The 17,812-nt window shown below is 46.2% G+C and overlaps 1 protein-coding gene across 1 annotated transcript in view; it reads left to right on the plus strand.

The window, feature by feature from the left end:
* Nucleotides 1-56: 56 nt before the first annotated feature.
* Nucleotides 57-17,812, plus strand: part of LOC119455347 (protein LMBR1L-like) — a 98,797-nt gene continuing 81,041 nt past the window's right edge. The window contains 5 exon segments of the mRNA XM_037716730.2: nt 57-252; nt 593-680; nt 1,217-1,250; nt 9,530-9,669; nt 12,470-12,573. Coding sequence (XP_037572658.1) covers nt 193-252; nt 593-680; nt 1,217-1,250; nt 9,530-9,669; nt 12,470-12,573 — 426 coding nt within the window. The 5' untranslated portion in view covers nt 57-192.

The raw sequence follows: 17,812 nt of genomic DNA on the forward strand, positions 1-17,812 counted from the left end.
AACCGTCAGCCAACGAATCCAATCTAATCCACAATTAGACTGCGTGGATTGGACCGTGGCCCGCAACTACCGCAACCGTTTGTTGAAGTTTGTCAAAGGTTTTGACAAGATACTGGTGCAGACATGTGTAGTTTCAACGCGAACACTGCGAGAAACTGCTGCCATTTAGTGATACTTAATCCTGCATGAAGAATGGAGAATGACACGGATGCTAGGGAGCGCCTCTTTCACAATGCAATCCGTGAAATACTGGTTCGTGTCAACTTCGCTTGTCAGCTTACCGAGTGCTTTAATCTTTGGGCACTCGAGTTTTTCATCGTTGTCGCTCGCGTATTGCTGGTGCTTATTCCCTTCGCTTGACCGCTTTCAGCAGTCTGCAAGCTTTAAGCTTGTTAAGCGCTTATTGTGCACAGCATCTCTCCTTGCAAGTTTCATGCGCCCGAACTGTGACGCACTTTGTACGATGCCATGAGATAATGCTCTTGTCGGCGCGTTGTAGCCATACCGCGTAAACTGTCCTTGTACCGTGAAATGGAATGCCTTGGGAACTTCTTGTAAGAGATCTTAAAGTGCTGCTTCCTTTCCCTTTCAGATTCACTTTTTATTTTTTCTTATCCTCTACGTGTTTGCGTACCTTTTGATTTCAAAGTTTAAGAAGAAGAAAGAGTACTACTTTGCTGGTGAGCATTCTATTTTGCATCTAATCTCCATGAGCATTTGAAAGCTGATTGTAGTGCAAATGAAGTCTTATAACTTGAAATTGTTTATTGACCTGATGCTAGAAACAGTTATTCATGCACTGTAAAACATGACATTTGATGTTGCAACAATAGTTGAAACTTTGTGGGCATATATGTGTTGGGAGTGCAGCAAGGTGTGAAAATATGAATATCAATTTACACATAGCGAATGAAAGAGGACAGTGCTTTTTGACAGGACGTATAACAGATGACACAGCAGGCTCAAAAAAAGAATTCCCGCATCTTCAGCACTGTCTATAGATTTTTGTTTATAGGCTCAGTGAATGAACCTTGCCATGAATAAACATTATGATTGCTATTGGGCACTTCGTGTGGTCTCCTTTATGTTCCGTTGAACAGTGCTGTTTTGGTTTATTTCCTAGGTATGCAGCACGTTGTTGAAATTTACAACTTTCAGTATTTTGCTCTGGACTTGTTCCTGTCATGGCTTCTGATGTGTTGTTCGATGCTTTCAGAGGATGATGAAGATGCCATTGTGTACCGAATATCGTGAGTACACAATACTTTATATGTAGCCCCATTAACATGAATACGGCAGAAGCACATCATGTCAACCTTAAACTACATCTCATGTAAATTCAATTCAGGTTTATTACATATATTAGAAACAGTACAAATTTTCATTTGAAAATTACCGTCCGGTTTTTGTTCTTCCCTTCCTTGACAAAGTTCTAGAGTAGTTGATAGAAACGACTACAGAAGTACTACATGAAATTTAACATGCTAAATTCTCGGTTTGGATGCCACTCGGAGCTGTCTACAGACGCGGCCATCGCATGTTTCACGGATATATTGTCTTACATTGATCATGGCGATATTTCAGCGCTTTTGATTCTATTGACCATATTCTTTTTTTTTTAAGCTTGAGTGTTATGGTATTGTTGGGCCAGTGCTGTCACCGCTAAAGAGTTTTTCATCTAATAGATGGCAGCTTGTTGTTGATGATTGCTTTTCTAATCCCTCATATACTTTTTTTTTAAGCTGTACCCGAAGGATTTATTTTAGGACCCCTTTTGCTTTTAACATACGTTAATCACTTGCCTTATTGCCTTTCTCGCTTAAAGAGTATTTTGTATGCAGACGGCACCATGATCTTTGCTCACAGCCCTGACCTTAATGTTTTAATTTCCGATTTACAAGCAGATTTACATTCTCGGCTGCAGTGGTGGGCTGCGAACTGGCTATCAGTTAACCCTTCTAAATCATATTTTATGCTTTTTCATTCCCCAAACAGGAAAACTATTTGTTCTTGCCTCTTCATCAACAACCAGGCTTGTACCGGCCATGTTACTTTTCCCAGAGTCGTAATACCCATCTTAGGTTTCATAAACACATTTCTTCAGTCTGTATTAGAATATCTTTTGGGATCCGTGCCACATTCTACTCCTGCCTCTGTGTACTCGCAACATTGTACAACAGCTTTATACACAGCCTGCATATACACTACTGCACCTCGTCATACATACTCCGTTCACCTCTCCCCATTGATTAAACTCAAGAAACAAGCCGTTCACATTATTAAATTTGCTCCGTGTTTTTCACCTTCGTTTACATTTTTGTTTACCTTAATATGGTGCCTTTGTCTAGCCTTTTTATAACATGGGCATTATATTGCTTAAAAGTTCTCTAATCCCACTTCTACTCGCTGCACTACCCATCGTAACTTGCTCTTGCCTAGTATCTGTACTAATCATGGTAGATCCACATTGCTTTTTTCTTCAGTATTAATCTGGAATAATTTACACGCACCCATTAAATCTGTAGCTTCGTTGGAAATATTTTTAAAAATCCTGAAACATTTTCTGTTTTTAAATCAAATCATCACATCTACCAGTGAACATTACTGATGCAGTTAAATATGTATTTTTCTTTTGTGATATATGCTCCCCTTCGTTTGCTTTGTTTTTTTGCTTTGTACCATATTTTCCTGTCTACAAGTCGCATCCCCCTCAAAATGGCAGTTTTTCCAAAAAAAAAAGTATATAAGTGGCAATGATGTATCAGATGCACCTGTTCATTCGGTATGTAATTTAAAAGAAAATTAGAGCGACATTTCACTTCGTGAATGCGGGTCACGCGCAAGCGTATGGGTGCCATTCCTATATAATTGCGATAGCAATGATATGGGCACTCCAGGTGCATTTCTGCCATCATGTTCCCCGTGATGTTCTGTATAAAGTGCAAGGGCGATAACGTCGCACGGTATACTGTATGTGCGAGTGAAAACGTGCGACGGTGAGCCAAATCGCGCACAAGGGAGGAAAGCGGGAAGGCAGCGCAGGAGGGAGGGGGGGCCTGGCTTGTACTCTGGTAGCAACTGCGTAGTTTGTGCAGTGGCACACGCCATATCTTGCGATCTGCAGGTGCGACGACATCGAGGTCGGTTGATTCGCGGTTGGCCTGCCGTTACTTGCATTGCTGCTGTATCCTTCTCGCATGGCGCTCGATAACGAGAAGAACCTGTTACTTCAATACCCTTATACAAATTTCGATCAACATTTTTTGCACCGTCTTTAGACTATTGGTACTAGAACCTAGCAACAGTCAATATAAATCCTTCCAATGGTCTTTAGGCTTCCTAACAACTCCGTAGTAACACCCTAGAAACAATTGGCCACCAAAATGATTTAGAAACATGTTCATAGGGTGTCTGTAAACTTCCTACTAACTGTCTAGAAACACATTTCTTTAGACCTCCTATTAACATTCATTAAATTGAAGCATGTTCATAGGCTGTCTGTCAACTTCCTACTAACTGTCTAGAAACATGTTTCTTTAGACCTCCTATTAACGTTCATTAAATTGAAGCATGTTCATAGGCTGTTTGCAAACGTCCTATTAACAATTTACTGGCGCTTTCTTAGGACACCCTAGTAACATTGTTCTAACAATTGGCCACCTACATTGAATAGAAGTATGTTTGCAGACTTTCTAGACATCCTACTAGCTTTCTACAAACAGTTCTTTAGGCCTCATCATGTCTTTCTCAATTATTTCAAACCTCCTACCAACATTTTTCCTTTAGACATTCTAGAACCATTGTTCACAGTTGGTCACAGTATTTGAATAAAAACATGTTCAATGCTGCTTATGAATTGATGTTAACCTGGAAATGTATAACCCAATACACAACGTCAGTCGCCTTATGTATGTGTTTACGGAATCTTACTGGAGTATTGATAAATTATCTAAGCTCCTGACGCGCGCTGTGCGGCTGAAGCCACAGGATGCGAAAGGAGCTACTGAAAGTAAAGGTGTGACAAATTGGAAGTGTTGCGAAGATTGCATCACACATTATTCAATCAGTCAAAAATGGGAACAGCAGTAATGAGACTAGTTATGCAAAGCTGCTTCAGCATTCTGGGTGTTAGTTGTAGTTGCACCTTAGCTGTAATGGAAATGTTTCTTTTTGTGAGCTTGTTGCTGTGAGATTCTGGGCGTTGTACCCTGAAAGAAAAAGGAAGTGAGTAGCAGTTAGCTGTGCAATACCGCCCGATGCTCATATGTGTGCTTTAAACGGGTAAGACACACAAAAAAGCCACTATGATTTAAGCTCAGGGGCGTTCTATAAGCTAAATATTTCACCACCTCTCATCCTGTACATCCTGAGCAGGAAACAGCAAAGAATTAGTTCATGATCATACACTGTTTACCACAAATTAAGTCATCTCGACCTCTGACAAAACCTTGTGTTTGTACGCTTCGTGTTTATAGCCACTTCAACTGAACCGCATGACGCGGCATAGTTGAAGTAAGTAAGTGAGAAAATCGTTTTTAAAACATTCTATGTCATTACGTTTCACGCTTGTAACTACCTGCCAAAATGCAGTATACGAAACTGAAATACAAAAAAAATATACAGGGTGTTTTATTTTAGCTGCACCAAATTTTTAAACATTGCCTGTGGCAGATAGCACAATTGTAATCCTTGATCTAAACTAATCGATGAGGCGGCCATTACTTCCCCGAGAAATCAAAATGCCTAATTGAGTAATTGACATAATTATGCTAATTAACTTTTTAATTATTTGTTTTACGGCACATCTTTGAATCTACGAATTATAGTCGCTGAGTTCGCAAGGCGTATCCTCCACTTGGAACGAATTCTCGGGACTGAACCAGTTTCGAGATATTAATTTTTAAAGTGTCCGATGAAATGTATGGGCGTTCCAGTTAACTTTTTGAGGAAAGCGCTGTTTTATGCATTGAAGCACAAAGTTAACTGGAACGCCCATGTATTTCGTCGGACACTTTGAAAATTTATATCTCGAAACTGGTGCAGTCCTGAGAATTCGTTCCAAGTGGATACGCCTTGCGAACTCAGCGGCTATAATTCGTAGATTCAAAGATGTGCCGTAAAACAAATAATTAAAAAGTTAATTAACATAATTATGTTAATTACTCAATTCGGCATTTTTATTTCTCATGGAAATAATGGCCGCCTCATCGATTAGTTTAGATCAAGGATTACAATTGTGCTATCTGCCACAGGCAATTTTTAAAATTTTGGTGCAGCTAAAATGAAACACCCTGTATATGTTTATGAAAAATGATGCAAAAGCACATACCTTTTATTATAATTTGGTGACAGAACTTCGGCGCAGTGCTGTCTTGAACTGCTGTTCGCTACTGATTCAGTGTGCAGTTTACAACACGGACAGTGCCAATATTAAATTACTAACACTTCACACGACAATGCATCGCAGCTGGCAGATACGTTGCAGAAACGTTCACATCACGGAACGAAGAAAACTCCGTCGCCTTAGCAAGCACGCTGCTAGTTGGCTATTTCAGTCACAAATTATGCTTCCACGTGTGCCTGGAAAGTCTTCTTGTATTGATGAATCAGCCACAACACAGCATGAGCATAAACAGCAGCAAAAATAGCTAAATTGCTGATACAGAACACGACCAAACACCCCTACATCGCACCGACCGTACCACGCCGGCGTGGCAAAGGAAGTGGCATCGATGACGATGTGCTCCTCTTTGGCTCGACTCAGACTACATGCAAGTTTGTGACATTCTTTCCATCCATCAGCTCGCCTTGATCACCGCCGAACCATGCGCACCCCCCTACCTTACGAGCGTTGAATGACACCAGAAATTCCCTCTCGGTGATTAGGTGTGGCAGGCCTTTGTGCGCGCATCCCCATCTTGGGGGACTACACTTAGAGGGAGGAATGTACCTTATGGCCGAGGTTGAAAAAGGACCTTACAAGACAGCCGGCTTAATTTTGTTATGCTGTTAGGGAATGTATAATTTTATTTTTCGAGAGAACTATTGTTCTGAAGACCTTTTCTCCAAATGGGGGGGGGGAGCAATAAAAATTAAAGAAAAATAATATCCTATAGGGTAAATTATATTTATGGTTATTGTATTTTGCACGAGAACATCAGACAGCACTTGCCGCTTTAAAAGACGGAAATTTGCTTCATAGCACCCAGCGCAAGACGAATTCGCCGAACAACAAAGAGCCGACCCGGAACTAAGGAGCCTTGTAAACTACCTGGAAGGCAAGACTGTCGTGCCAAAGGTGTTCAGGCGAGGATTGGCATCGTTTTTCTTGCAAAACGTCATTTTCCTAAAGAAATTTCTCGCCACTCTGAGCCAACTACCTCCTCGTGGTACTTTCAGCATTGCGTCCAGAGGTTCTGCAAGCTCTCCATGAAGACCCAACGACTGGACACCTCGATATTTCCCGCACGCTTGCAAGGATGCAGGAAAAATACTACTGACCTCACCTTACTGCCGACGTCGCCCATTACGTAAAGACATGGCCGAGACTGTCAGCGACGCAAAACACCGCCTGACAAAACCAGCCGGATTTCTACAGCCGATAGAACCACCTCGCCGACCGTTCCAGCAGATCGGGATGCACTTACTGGGGCCTTTCCCGACGTCGACGTCCAGGAATAAATGGATCGTCGTAGCTACGGACTACCTCATTCGCTTTGCCGAAAAAAAAGCCTTGCCCAAAGGCAGTGCTGCCGAGGTAGCCAGATTCTTTGTTCAGAACATCCTCCTGCATCACGGTGCCTCAGAAGTGCTCATCACCGACAGAGTACGGCCTTTACGGCAGATCTAACTCAAGCCATCCTGCGATACAGCCAGACAAGCCATCGCCGGACCACCACCTACCACCCGCAGACGAATGGCCTCACCGAGCGCCTAAATAAGACCATCGCCGACATGCTGGCAATGTATGTCGACGTCGAACACAGGACGTGGGATGCTATCCTTCCGTGCGTGACCTTCGTATACAACACGGCCATGCATGAAATGACGCACATAGTGCCGTTCAACCTGGTCTACAGAAGGAACCCGGCAACGACGCTTGACGCCATGCTACCGTACGTCACCGACGAAGACAATCTCGACGTTGCCACCTACTTGCAGCGCACTGAAGAAAGTCGACAGCTCGCCCACCTGCGCATCCAGAACCAGCAGAGGACTGATAGCCGACACTACAATCTTCAACGACGCTACGTCGAGTACCAGCCCGGTGTTAGGGTCTGGACTCCGATAAGCTAACGAGGACTTGGCGAGAAACGGTTACGACGCTATTTCGGACCCTATAAGATCATTCGACGTATTGGCGCACTGGACTATGAGGTCGTGCTAGACGGCATTTTGCAATCACAGCGGCGCCGCGCACGACCTGAAGTCATCCACAAGGTGCGTCTTAAGCCTCTCTACGCCCACTGACAAACTTAGGGACTTAGTTGCATTGTTGCTGTTTTTGTTTATTACGCGTGGTTTTGTTTTCGCTTTCGTGTTTGTAGCATCGGGACGATGTTATTTAAGGGGAGGGTATTGATACGTGTACTTGTTTATCTTTCACCGGTGGCCGCTTTTCACCGGCTAACAAATGTTAAACGTTATCGATGCTTCTATCCGTTGTCTGTTGTCACCGACACTTGTGTAATCTGATTGTATGAGCGACGCGAATGTCTAGTACTTTCTGGAAGACACTGCGGGCACCAGGGATTACTCTTGAACCTTCGATGACTCACATATAAAAGCCAACGCGTTTCGCCGCTGATCAGATTTCGATTATCGCCGACCGTGTTCGCCGCTATCGTTCTGCTTCGAGTGCAACTTGCTATTGTGGGCACAGGTTCGCCCAATAAAAAATCAGTTTTGTCATTCATAGTCTTGTGACTGTTTTCTTCACCGTCACTACTACGTGACACTATGGTGGTTTGTTTGAGACACTTCAGAGGGGACGGCTTTTTTATTCCCAGCGAGTAAGACAATTGCTTTCTTTTTATATATGTTTCAGGCATTTCAAATCACGGAGTGTACTTTGTTTAGGCAGACATTTTAATAAATTAGTGATGTACGCTTAAGCTTCATTTGGTTGGGATAGTTTAGTTTTCTGCACCAGCATTAGTGTTCCTAATGCCTTAAGCAGCAGCAATATTTTTGCTAATGTAATTTTGACCGCAGGCACCGGTAGCAGGAACGATCATGACTCGTGCTAGGCAGGTCTGAAGTTGATTGTGACACACGAGGCGACATATTAATTTGATAGTGTGTTTTAGTTAAGCGATGTAAGCAAAAGAAGCTGTTTTCTCATTCAGGGCAGTGAGTTTATTTGCTTGCAGGAAATTTAGAACCAACTGCAAACGGCGCTCGTTCCAGATTTAGAGCATTCGGCCTGGCCATGACGCCGCTAGTTTGCTTTGCAACAATGTGTACACAGCTAAATTCATTACAACTGGTTTGATTTGTTTCCGAGTCATGCATTTACATTTATACCAGCCTCATTCTATTTATGCACAATAACTGTACTTACCCTCTGAAAGCTTGACAGATGTTACTGAGTATATATTGTAGGATGCTATGTGATATACTGCAACATGAGTCGCAGTGCGGAGTTGCTTATATGAAAGTGGAAAACAGTCAAATATTGTACCTGTACCAGTGGAGCAACCCCATGAACAAGTGCTTGTATGTTTCGGAGGCCCACTACTCACGAACACTTCCGTTTTTTAACCTCTGGCTCGCTTGAAAGGATCCTTGCCTTTAAAAAAGGACTGATGCGACTTGCTAAGCAGGTCAGATGTTTGCACGCACAGCGCAACTATATCCGCGATTTCGTCGCTGAAATCCTTTAGACTAGTCAAAATAAGGTAATCGGCAGCAAGGACCCTTTCGGTTTCAACGAAACACCTCGATTCTATGCCACAAACTTGAGCACAGCACCAAGCAAAAGAGCTGCCGTGAACTATGATGTCATAACCATCTTTGTTTATTTGGACAGTGTTGCCAGCACAAGTAACGGATTCTGGAATTGCCAATACACAGCAGTGATTTCTTTGGCTATGAGCTCATTTATACAAAACAATACAATATGTTTATTTGCCATCATAAGGGATGCTGCGACTGCAGAATTTCCTTGCAGTTAAGACCACCATCTTGTTTGGGCGCTTGTTCCTCAAATAATGGTGCACGCCCACTTTAGGGGAAGGGCCAACAGTCCAGGGGCTGCTGCTTGTGTGCTGCGTCTGCATGGTAACATGCATTGTTGTATTGTCTTGTTGTTACAGGTAAAGCGTGCATGTATCCCACGAGAGGCCTGTGCAGCTATGAAGATGAAGCCAGCCCAGTTTCTTGTTAGTGTCGTTTAATGTTGGTAGAAAGTCTCTTGCACCGATTGTTTCACTGCTGCCTTTTGGGGCTAGTCAAGCTGCTAAAATGCAGTCATTTTGCTTACCCTTAGGGTTGTGTGGTGAAATGAGTCAAATGAAAATGTGCGCAGCCTCTGGATGTGCTGCTTCAGCCTTGCGGTGTCCCTCGGGGCAGCACTGCTGCTGCCGGTGTCCATTATCAGCAACGAGGTGCTGCTGCTCTACCCGTCCAGCTTCTACATCCAGTGGCTCAACAGCTCGCTCATCCACGGTAAGCCCACTTCTTCCGGCGGTCTGTACTCAATGGGAAGCACACTTATTCCTCCCACTGGCGCAGATATTAATGCTGTGCATGCCAAATGTGAACTTCATAAATTCCAACACCCCTGCCCAAATTTTATTCAGCTGCAAAAAAAATAGGATGAAAATAAAGCACTTTTGTTGTTTGCATCATATTTCGATCAGCTGGATGGGGTACAGTTAAACCTCCATATAACGAACTTCAAAATAACACTTTTCTCAATATAACAAAGTATTTAGCTTTTTATAACTTCTTGCCCATAGAACACCATGTGTTTGGAGCATCAATGTAACGAAGTGTGTTTATACATGATTTCAATGTAACGAAATTTCACTGCCGCCACGAAGGAATACCGAAACAGTAAATAGGAAACTTCTACATATGCAGATAGTCAGATGGTTGAGTTGGCTGCTTGCTAACGCACCTCTCAAATCAAGTGCCACATGACTAAAAGCCATAGCGGAGCAGCGTCATACTCTCTATAGAGTACAAGTATGATAAAATCCTATCACGCCCCACGCTCCGTATGCCTTGGGTGCTAGTGAAAACATGCGAGGGTTAGCCAAGAAGGATAGTGGCTTGATAAGCGCAGTCTTCTCACGCGAGCAAGGGAAAAGAGGGGCTGACTTGAAGACACATTGAAGACAGTCAAGTGCGTCAGTGGGGAAGGGGCAGGCAGGTTGGTGCACATCTTTCTAGCGCGGCTGTGGGGCTGCACATTGATGTCAGCACAGGTGAGCGCAAATGCAGCCTGCGTGCCCAGCTTTAGAGGTAATCTGCTAGTGCAAAGAGTGGGCATGCTGAGATGGCATGGTATCATGTGTACTGTCTTCTCGTGTGTTTAGTACTGGAGGTAGAGTGATCTTGTGTTTCGGAGATGTGTTGAAGAGGCAGACAAAGCATTTGCTTTCTTCTGTCAGTGTTTTTCATGATGGCGTCGTTCTAGTGTGGGCGACACTATCAGCTGTGCGGTACAGTGAACGCGAAAGTGTGGCTGTCTTTGCTTCACACCGCCAATGTGAAGAAATTGTCGACACGGCATGAAACCATATCTTTCGTCACCACCTCTCAACTTCAACAAAATTAATATTTTTCTCATTCAAGTTCACTTCTTCCGATTACCCGATAATTTGGAAAGGTTTGCAGCCACTTGCGTCTCAGAAAAATTCATCGGTGGTTGTGCTTGCTTGCATAAAAGGAGAAATTTCAATATAACGAAGCGAATTTCTCATTTTACCAACTTCGTTACACAGAGGTTTAACTGTATATACATTGCTAGGGCTTGTGTGAGTTAGTGTTTCATCATCTACGTACAGCGCACAGAATGGCAAGACGTAAAGACAGGCATGCAGTGCCGAGTCACAACTAAATACAATTATTGTCACTACACGTGATATAAATACTAGGGGTGTTTGAATGGTGAAGTTTCCAAAATGCAAATATTCAAGAAAAATGGCCTTTGATTATCAAATTGAATACTGATTATTTTCTCATTTCTAAAAAAAAAGTTAAATGTAAAGTTTGCAGGCTGTCTGTAGGGTAAAAAAGCTTATTTTGATTACTCAGTATGTGCATGCAATGCCATTTGCAACTGGACCTTCAGAGGGGCTTGTGAGTGAAGCATACTTCCTTCAGTTATCTAGTGCATCATGACAGTAATAGATTAGATTATGGGGTTTTACGTGCCAAAACCACGATCTGATTATGAGGCACGCTGTAGTGGGGGACTCCGGAAATTTGGACCACCTGGGGTTCTTGAACGTGCACCTAAATCTAAGTACACGGGTGTTTTCGCATTTCGCACCCATCGAAATGCGGCCGCCGTGGCCGGGATTCGATCCCGTGACCTTGTGCTCAGCGGCCCAGCACCATAGCCACTGAGCAACCATGGCGGGTATCATGGCAGTAATAAAACAAGATAATAGCGTATATGCACGTAGAGTGGTTTGTTCACTGAAGGAGCCAAGCACTGAACATCGGCCGCAAGAGAGCATTTCCTGCTGCTGTTCTGAGCTGCAGTTGGCACGTTTGGGTTTATCGCCTATCAAAAGATGGCAGTACGTTTCCTATGCCACACGCACCATGAAACAGATGGGTGAAGACGCAAAAAGGTTGGCGGCGATATCTGTGAATGGCGACTACTTAGAAGATATTTGCTGGTCCTGGCACAGGAAACCGAGTGAGTGGCGGCATTTTCACCTGAGATGGGCGGATGAGTGCTACGGGGTAGCTGCTGTTGCGGGCACCTGCCACTCTCGAACGTGCGTGCATCGCACCTTTTGTTGTTCGCATGGGATCTAGTGGCCAGAAAACGCATTTTAGCGATCGCAGTTAGGCGACACACTGAACGTTGATGCCGAAAGGTAGTATGTTTTGGGAACGTATTAACGAGTAAGAAAGAAGCGTAACTGTATTGGCTCATTTTTTGTGTTCTTGATTGTGGACGTTGGCACTGGGAAATCGTGCGAAACAGGATCATATCAACAAGGTTCTATTGTACAATGGTATTAGTGTAACCTAGGTTGAGTTTTGTCAGTTGAGAAGTTAGCATGATTTGACTGTTTCTGGCCAAGGCAGCCACATTCCGATTGGAGTGGAATGCAAAAACGCTAGTGGTCTTAAGTTTGGGTGCCCATTAATATAACCCCAGATGGTTGAAAGTAGTCCAGAGCACTTTTGCATCCTTCATACCCAACTGTGCAGTTTCTATACATTGTGGCCTATTAATTTGTGGCTGCTGTACTGGGCGGCCATTTGTTTCTTGGCACAGGGCTCTGGAATGAGATCTTTCTTTTCTCCAACATCTCCATCTTCATTCTGTTGCCGTTTGCGTACCTGTTTACGGAGTCGGAGGGGCTCCCAGGTTCTCGAAAGGTGAGTCATTACATCATTTGGACCCAATTTAAGGTGCACAAAGAGTTGCAATCAGTACAATGTCGTAGAGTGTTCCTAACATGCTCTACAACTGTTCAGGTGCAACATTTGAAGCAAAAAAAAAAAAATGTTTTTACAAATTTGCTTAGTTAATCTTTACTATACGGGCACACAAAAATATGATTAAGGGGAACAGCTGCAATCACTATGCTGATCTTCACATTTGTATAGCAATGTACTACTTCATACAAGACCAAAACTTTTTAATTACCGAGTGGCTAAAGGTCCTTGTGCCAGGAAAGATATGGATGAGAAACTTAAAGAACAATTCATTGAAACACTGATGATAGCTGCTTTTAAGCACAGACAACACAGAGCAGTTCAGTGCATACAAGTCAGCTGAACAACAAGGCAGCTCTAGCGAGCTGATAAAGTCCGAAAACTGGGTGCTGCACCATTGCTTAAACATCTTGTCCCTGTGAGTGGGCATGGAATCTTGCTGAAACGTCCACGTCAACCTGTAAAGTAAGATTGCCTCCAGGGTAATGCCATCTTCTCCAGAATGTCCCTTAGGTAGTTTGACCATTTGCTTTCACTCCGTTGTAGATGAAAACCAGTGGTGTTTTGAAAGTCAACGACGCACCAGCCCATACCGCAACCATTTCAGGTGCCCCTTTCGATTAACGCAGCAACCACATTAGTTTGCTTCTTAGACTAATGTAACCGGATTTCTCGCCCCGTTAGTGTGGCCAAGTGGAAGGCAATTTACCAGGCACTGAATGAGCTTATTGAGACCGCTATTGTCCAGCGCTCAAACAGTCCCTGAGGTTCTCTGGTGGTAATGGCCCCTAAAAGAGACGGCTCTTTTCGGCTCTGTGTGGACTACCGTCCGCTGAACGAGGTCACGAGGAAGGATGCTTATCCTATGCCTAACGTGGACTCAATCGTGGCTAACCTAGGCGATGCGTGCTACTTCACCACCCTGGATGCTAGCCGCGGCTACCTGCAGCTTCAGATGGAGCCGGTTGATGCGGAGAAAACTGCGTTCACCTTTCACCGAGGCCTTTACCGGTTCACCTGTATGCCATCTGGCTGCTCTGGAGCTGTAGCTACATTCCAGAGATTGATTGACCGCATTCTCGGGGATGCTAAGTGGTGCTATGCGGTGGCATACCTCGATGACATTGTCATCTTCTCCCGATTGTTCGAGGAGCACCTCCGCCACCTGGAGGACGTCCTCGAGAGGTTACGTGCCGCCGGGTTGACCCTAAACCCGAAGAAAGCCCAAATAGCTGAGACTCGCATTTCCCTATTCGGCTTTACCATCGACAGGGGTCGGGTCGTGTTCTGCCGTGCGAAGAGAAGGTCTGAGCTATCCTCGAATACCCGACGCCGGTGAACATTCAGGGCCTTAGGCGCTTTTTGGGTATGGTGAACTACTACAGACAGTTCATCCCAAATTGCGCCGCTCTTCAAGTGCCCTTGACCGCACTGTTGAAAAAGTTGGCACGATGGAGCTGGGGGCCTGAGCAGGAGGGTGCCTTTCACGCACTATCCCAAGCTCTAGTGGCCACAGCCGAACTGAAGTTGCCCGACCTCAACAGCGAGTTTGTTGTCCAAGCTGACTCGAGCGACCTGGGCCTTGGGGCTGTGCTGCTTCAGGAGCACGACGGCGTTCTTCGGCCAGTCGCCTTTGCAAGCCGGTCACTTAACGCCGCTGAGCGCAACTACAGCGTGACTGAAAGGGAATGTCTTGCTAATGTTTTTGCTCTCCGGAAGTTTGACTGCTACGTTGATGGAGTGCCATTTGTGGTGGAGACGGGACCACATGGCGCTCACATGGCTTAAGCACTTGCGCAAGTGTCGCAGCTGTCCCCGATTTGTCATCGGCGCGAAGTCGATCGACGGGGTAGACAAGCTGGTCGGTCGTTCCGTACTCAAGCGAGCACAGTGAAAAGAGTCAGAGTCGGGAGTAAACAAAAAAAACACAAAAAAACGGATATTTATCGACGGATAAATATGCACAATTAATAAAATAAAATAATAATAAAAAGCACAAGACAAACTAACACACCTGAACTTAATATAACACAATGATGACAGAGAAATATGATGAGCAATTAACAATACATACACATATGAAACAGGGCGCGGATCAACTATACAAGAATAACACCTAACAGCGTTTCACTAAAAAGAAAGTTCAGCAGAAAACAAAGTTCAAAAGAAAACCAATGGTGTCATACGCATGGCCGGGCAGCAGCAGCAAGTCCATAAACCGTGAAGTCGGTGCACAAAGCTTTCCTGAAGAATGCTGGCGGCCGATCTTGTCGAGGTGGATGCGAATTGCTGGGCTGGGTTTCCCGGGAGTCTAGATCTGACGACTTCCCTCAAGCAGGTTGAGCTAACTTGAGGTGAACTACCGTGAGCTTCGTTGCAGACGCTGGTTTGGCGTCTCGTACGTCAACAAGTTCCTCGGAGTTCCGACGTGGCCAGGCGGCTCAGGCGATACTGGACGGCACTAGCCCCCCAACGGCTTCTCAGCAGCGCATAGGTTCAGCTTCTAGACTCATCAGCAGGGCCCAAAACCTGCGCTTAAATATCCTCTCCTTTCCCTAGTTCCCTATGTAGGGAAACTGCCGGTATGCAGAGTTCTCCTAACTAATTCACGGCTCCTAGCTCCCAAAAGTCTTTACCGCGCCCTTTTCACCATGGACGAAAAACGGCCGATTCTCCTCTCTCCCAAGGTCAAGGGCCAAGGTCAAACCCGGCATACCACGCGGACGTACACGCACACTTCTGGTTCCGTAATCGGCGTCTCGAATCAAGATGGCACCCCGAGAGGCCACAACGCTTTTGACGCCCGTAATTCAGCGTGTCGATAATCGAAATTATACGCCGCATAGTGAAGACCCCACGTTCTGACGCCTGTAATTCGGCGTGTCGTTAATCAGCGTCCAAACCACTCGAAAATATGCCGCTCCGTGACAGTCGCTAATTAAAATTATACGCCGCATAGTGAGTGCACCACGTATTTGGTGGCCGTTAATTGGCGTCCAAAACCACTCGAACTCTCGAACATATGCCGCTCCCTGACAGCGAGCCTTCGGGCCGCCTCGCACTGGGTGTTGACACTTCAGCGGTACAACTTTATTGTGTGCTACCGGAAAGGGAGTTCAAACGTGGTGGCGGACGCCTTGTCGCGATCCCCCGTCTCGGCATCTGATCCTTTGGTCCGCCACTCCCATGAGCATTCGCACCAAGTGGAAGCCGGACCCTCAGTCTCCAATGGCTCAAAAGGCGCGAACCTCACGCACTCAGTAGAGACCGGAGCCTATGTCTCCAATGGCTCGAAAGGCGCGACCCCCGGCAGCGAAGCGATCCCCGGATTGCCAGCCCCGGGAGAGGACGTTTACATGGTGGACCCCATTACCTCGGGTATCGTCTTCAGCAGGCAGGAGTTACTAAACACAGCCGTGCGATCCATTTTGTCTACGAATTGTTGACAGTCTCAAAGAGCCGAGCTCCCAAGAGGAGCGGGGCGGCAAAGCCGCCGGAAGCACCCGGGCAGCTGGTATTGCTGTTGGCGCTGAGTGCGACGCAGTTGGTATATTGCTGCGGGCACGTTGGATACGTATCTGCTTGACGCCGATGGAGTTCTCCTGCAGTACATCCCATCTGAAGAGGCTCCTCAGGAGTCTTTTAAGGTGGTGATACCCCGCAGTCTAAGGAAAGCCACCCTGAGCTATTTCCACGACTCGCGGGTGGCCGGACTTGCGAGTGGTCTTAAGACTTTCCAAAAGTGGTGCCGCTCCGCTACCTGGCCAGGCATGGAGCATGACATTCTTCACTATGCCCGTTCATGCCACGTGTGCCAATGTGGGAAGCCTCGCGCGGGCAAACCCCCTGGGCTCATGCAGCCAATCGACAGCCTGCTACCTTGGCAAGTCGCGGCCTGTGACATTATGGGACCCTTTCCCAGAAGCCAGCGAGGCTGTTTTTTCTCCTGGCTGTCACAGATCACTTAACGAAATGGGTTGAACTTTTTCCCCTTCGGAAGTTAACGGCACGCGCAATCTGAGACAAATTGAGCGAGGTCTTTAACCGCTTCGGCTTTCCGGCGTAGCTGATAACGACAACGCGTCCTACTTCACGGCCAAGGTGTTCGTGGATGCGTGTGCTGCCTTTGGCATTAAGCACCGCAAGACAACCACGTATCACCCACAGACCAGCCCGCAGAGCGGAATAAACGGAACCTCAAGCCCTTGTTCGCGGCCTTTGCCCAGCAACACAGGGATTGGGATGTCTGTCTTAACGAGATCGGCCTCTCCTTGCGGTCCATGGTGAACCATTCGACCGGGTACACACCCGCTTTCCTTAACTTCGGGAGAGAGCTGCCAAATCCCATGGACCGTGTTCTGTGGCCCGGCAGCAGAGTGCGCCACGAAAGCCGGCTTTCCTGGCTGCGCGGCGGAACTGTGCTCACGGATGAACGCGGCCCTTGACCTGGCCCGTTCCAAGCTGACTAAAGCGCGAGCTGGACAAAAGGTCCAATACGACCGGTCACATCGGGACGTTCACTACGGTGTCCGCGATCTCGTTCTCAGACGCAACCATGTCTTGCCGCCAAAGGCATCTCTGCCTCCCTGTCGGCCAAATGGTTGGGCCCGTACCGAGTGGAGACCGAAATGTCCCCTCTGGTATACAAGCTGGCTGACTCCCAAGGGAGACCAGTCGGCGGTCCAGTTCACGTCTCGGACCTCAAACCTTTTGTTGCCCGTAGCAACGACTGGGGAGAGGCTGAGACAGTCAACAAACCACAGGTAAACCGTGACACAGCTGGCCCCAGGCCACGCCACCGGTACAACCTGCGGAAATGCACCTAGGCAGGCTTTCTCCCACCAGCTGGTAGCCGGACTTTATTCGCTACCACGCCGGTGAACGGAGAGACGCAGCTACGGTTCGAGGGCGCACATTGAAGCGGTAACAGGCCCTTTTGGCCTAATTTACCCTCTCGTGCTCACCCGCTTTCTGACACGCCTAGTCAGCTTTCTCCCACCAGCTTGTAACCGGACTTTATTCCCTACCACGCCGGTGAACGGAGAGACCCAGCTACGGTACGAGGGCGCACATCGAAGCGGTGACTGGCCCATGTGGCCTAGTATACCCTCTTATGTGTTGCCCAAGCCTTAGCCTGGCAAACACCCCTTTTTGGGCAGTCAGCCAGGCGGGCAACTTT

Source organism: Dermacentor silvarum, chromosome 6, assembly GCF_013339745.2.
Source record: "Dermacentor silvarum isolate Dsil-2018 chromosome 6, BIME_Dsil_1.4, whole genome shotgun sequence".
NCBI classification, from domain to species: Eukaryota; Metazoa; Arthropoda; class Arachnida; order Ixodida; family Ixodidae; genus Dermacentor; species Dermacentor silvarum.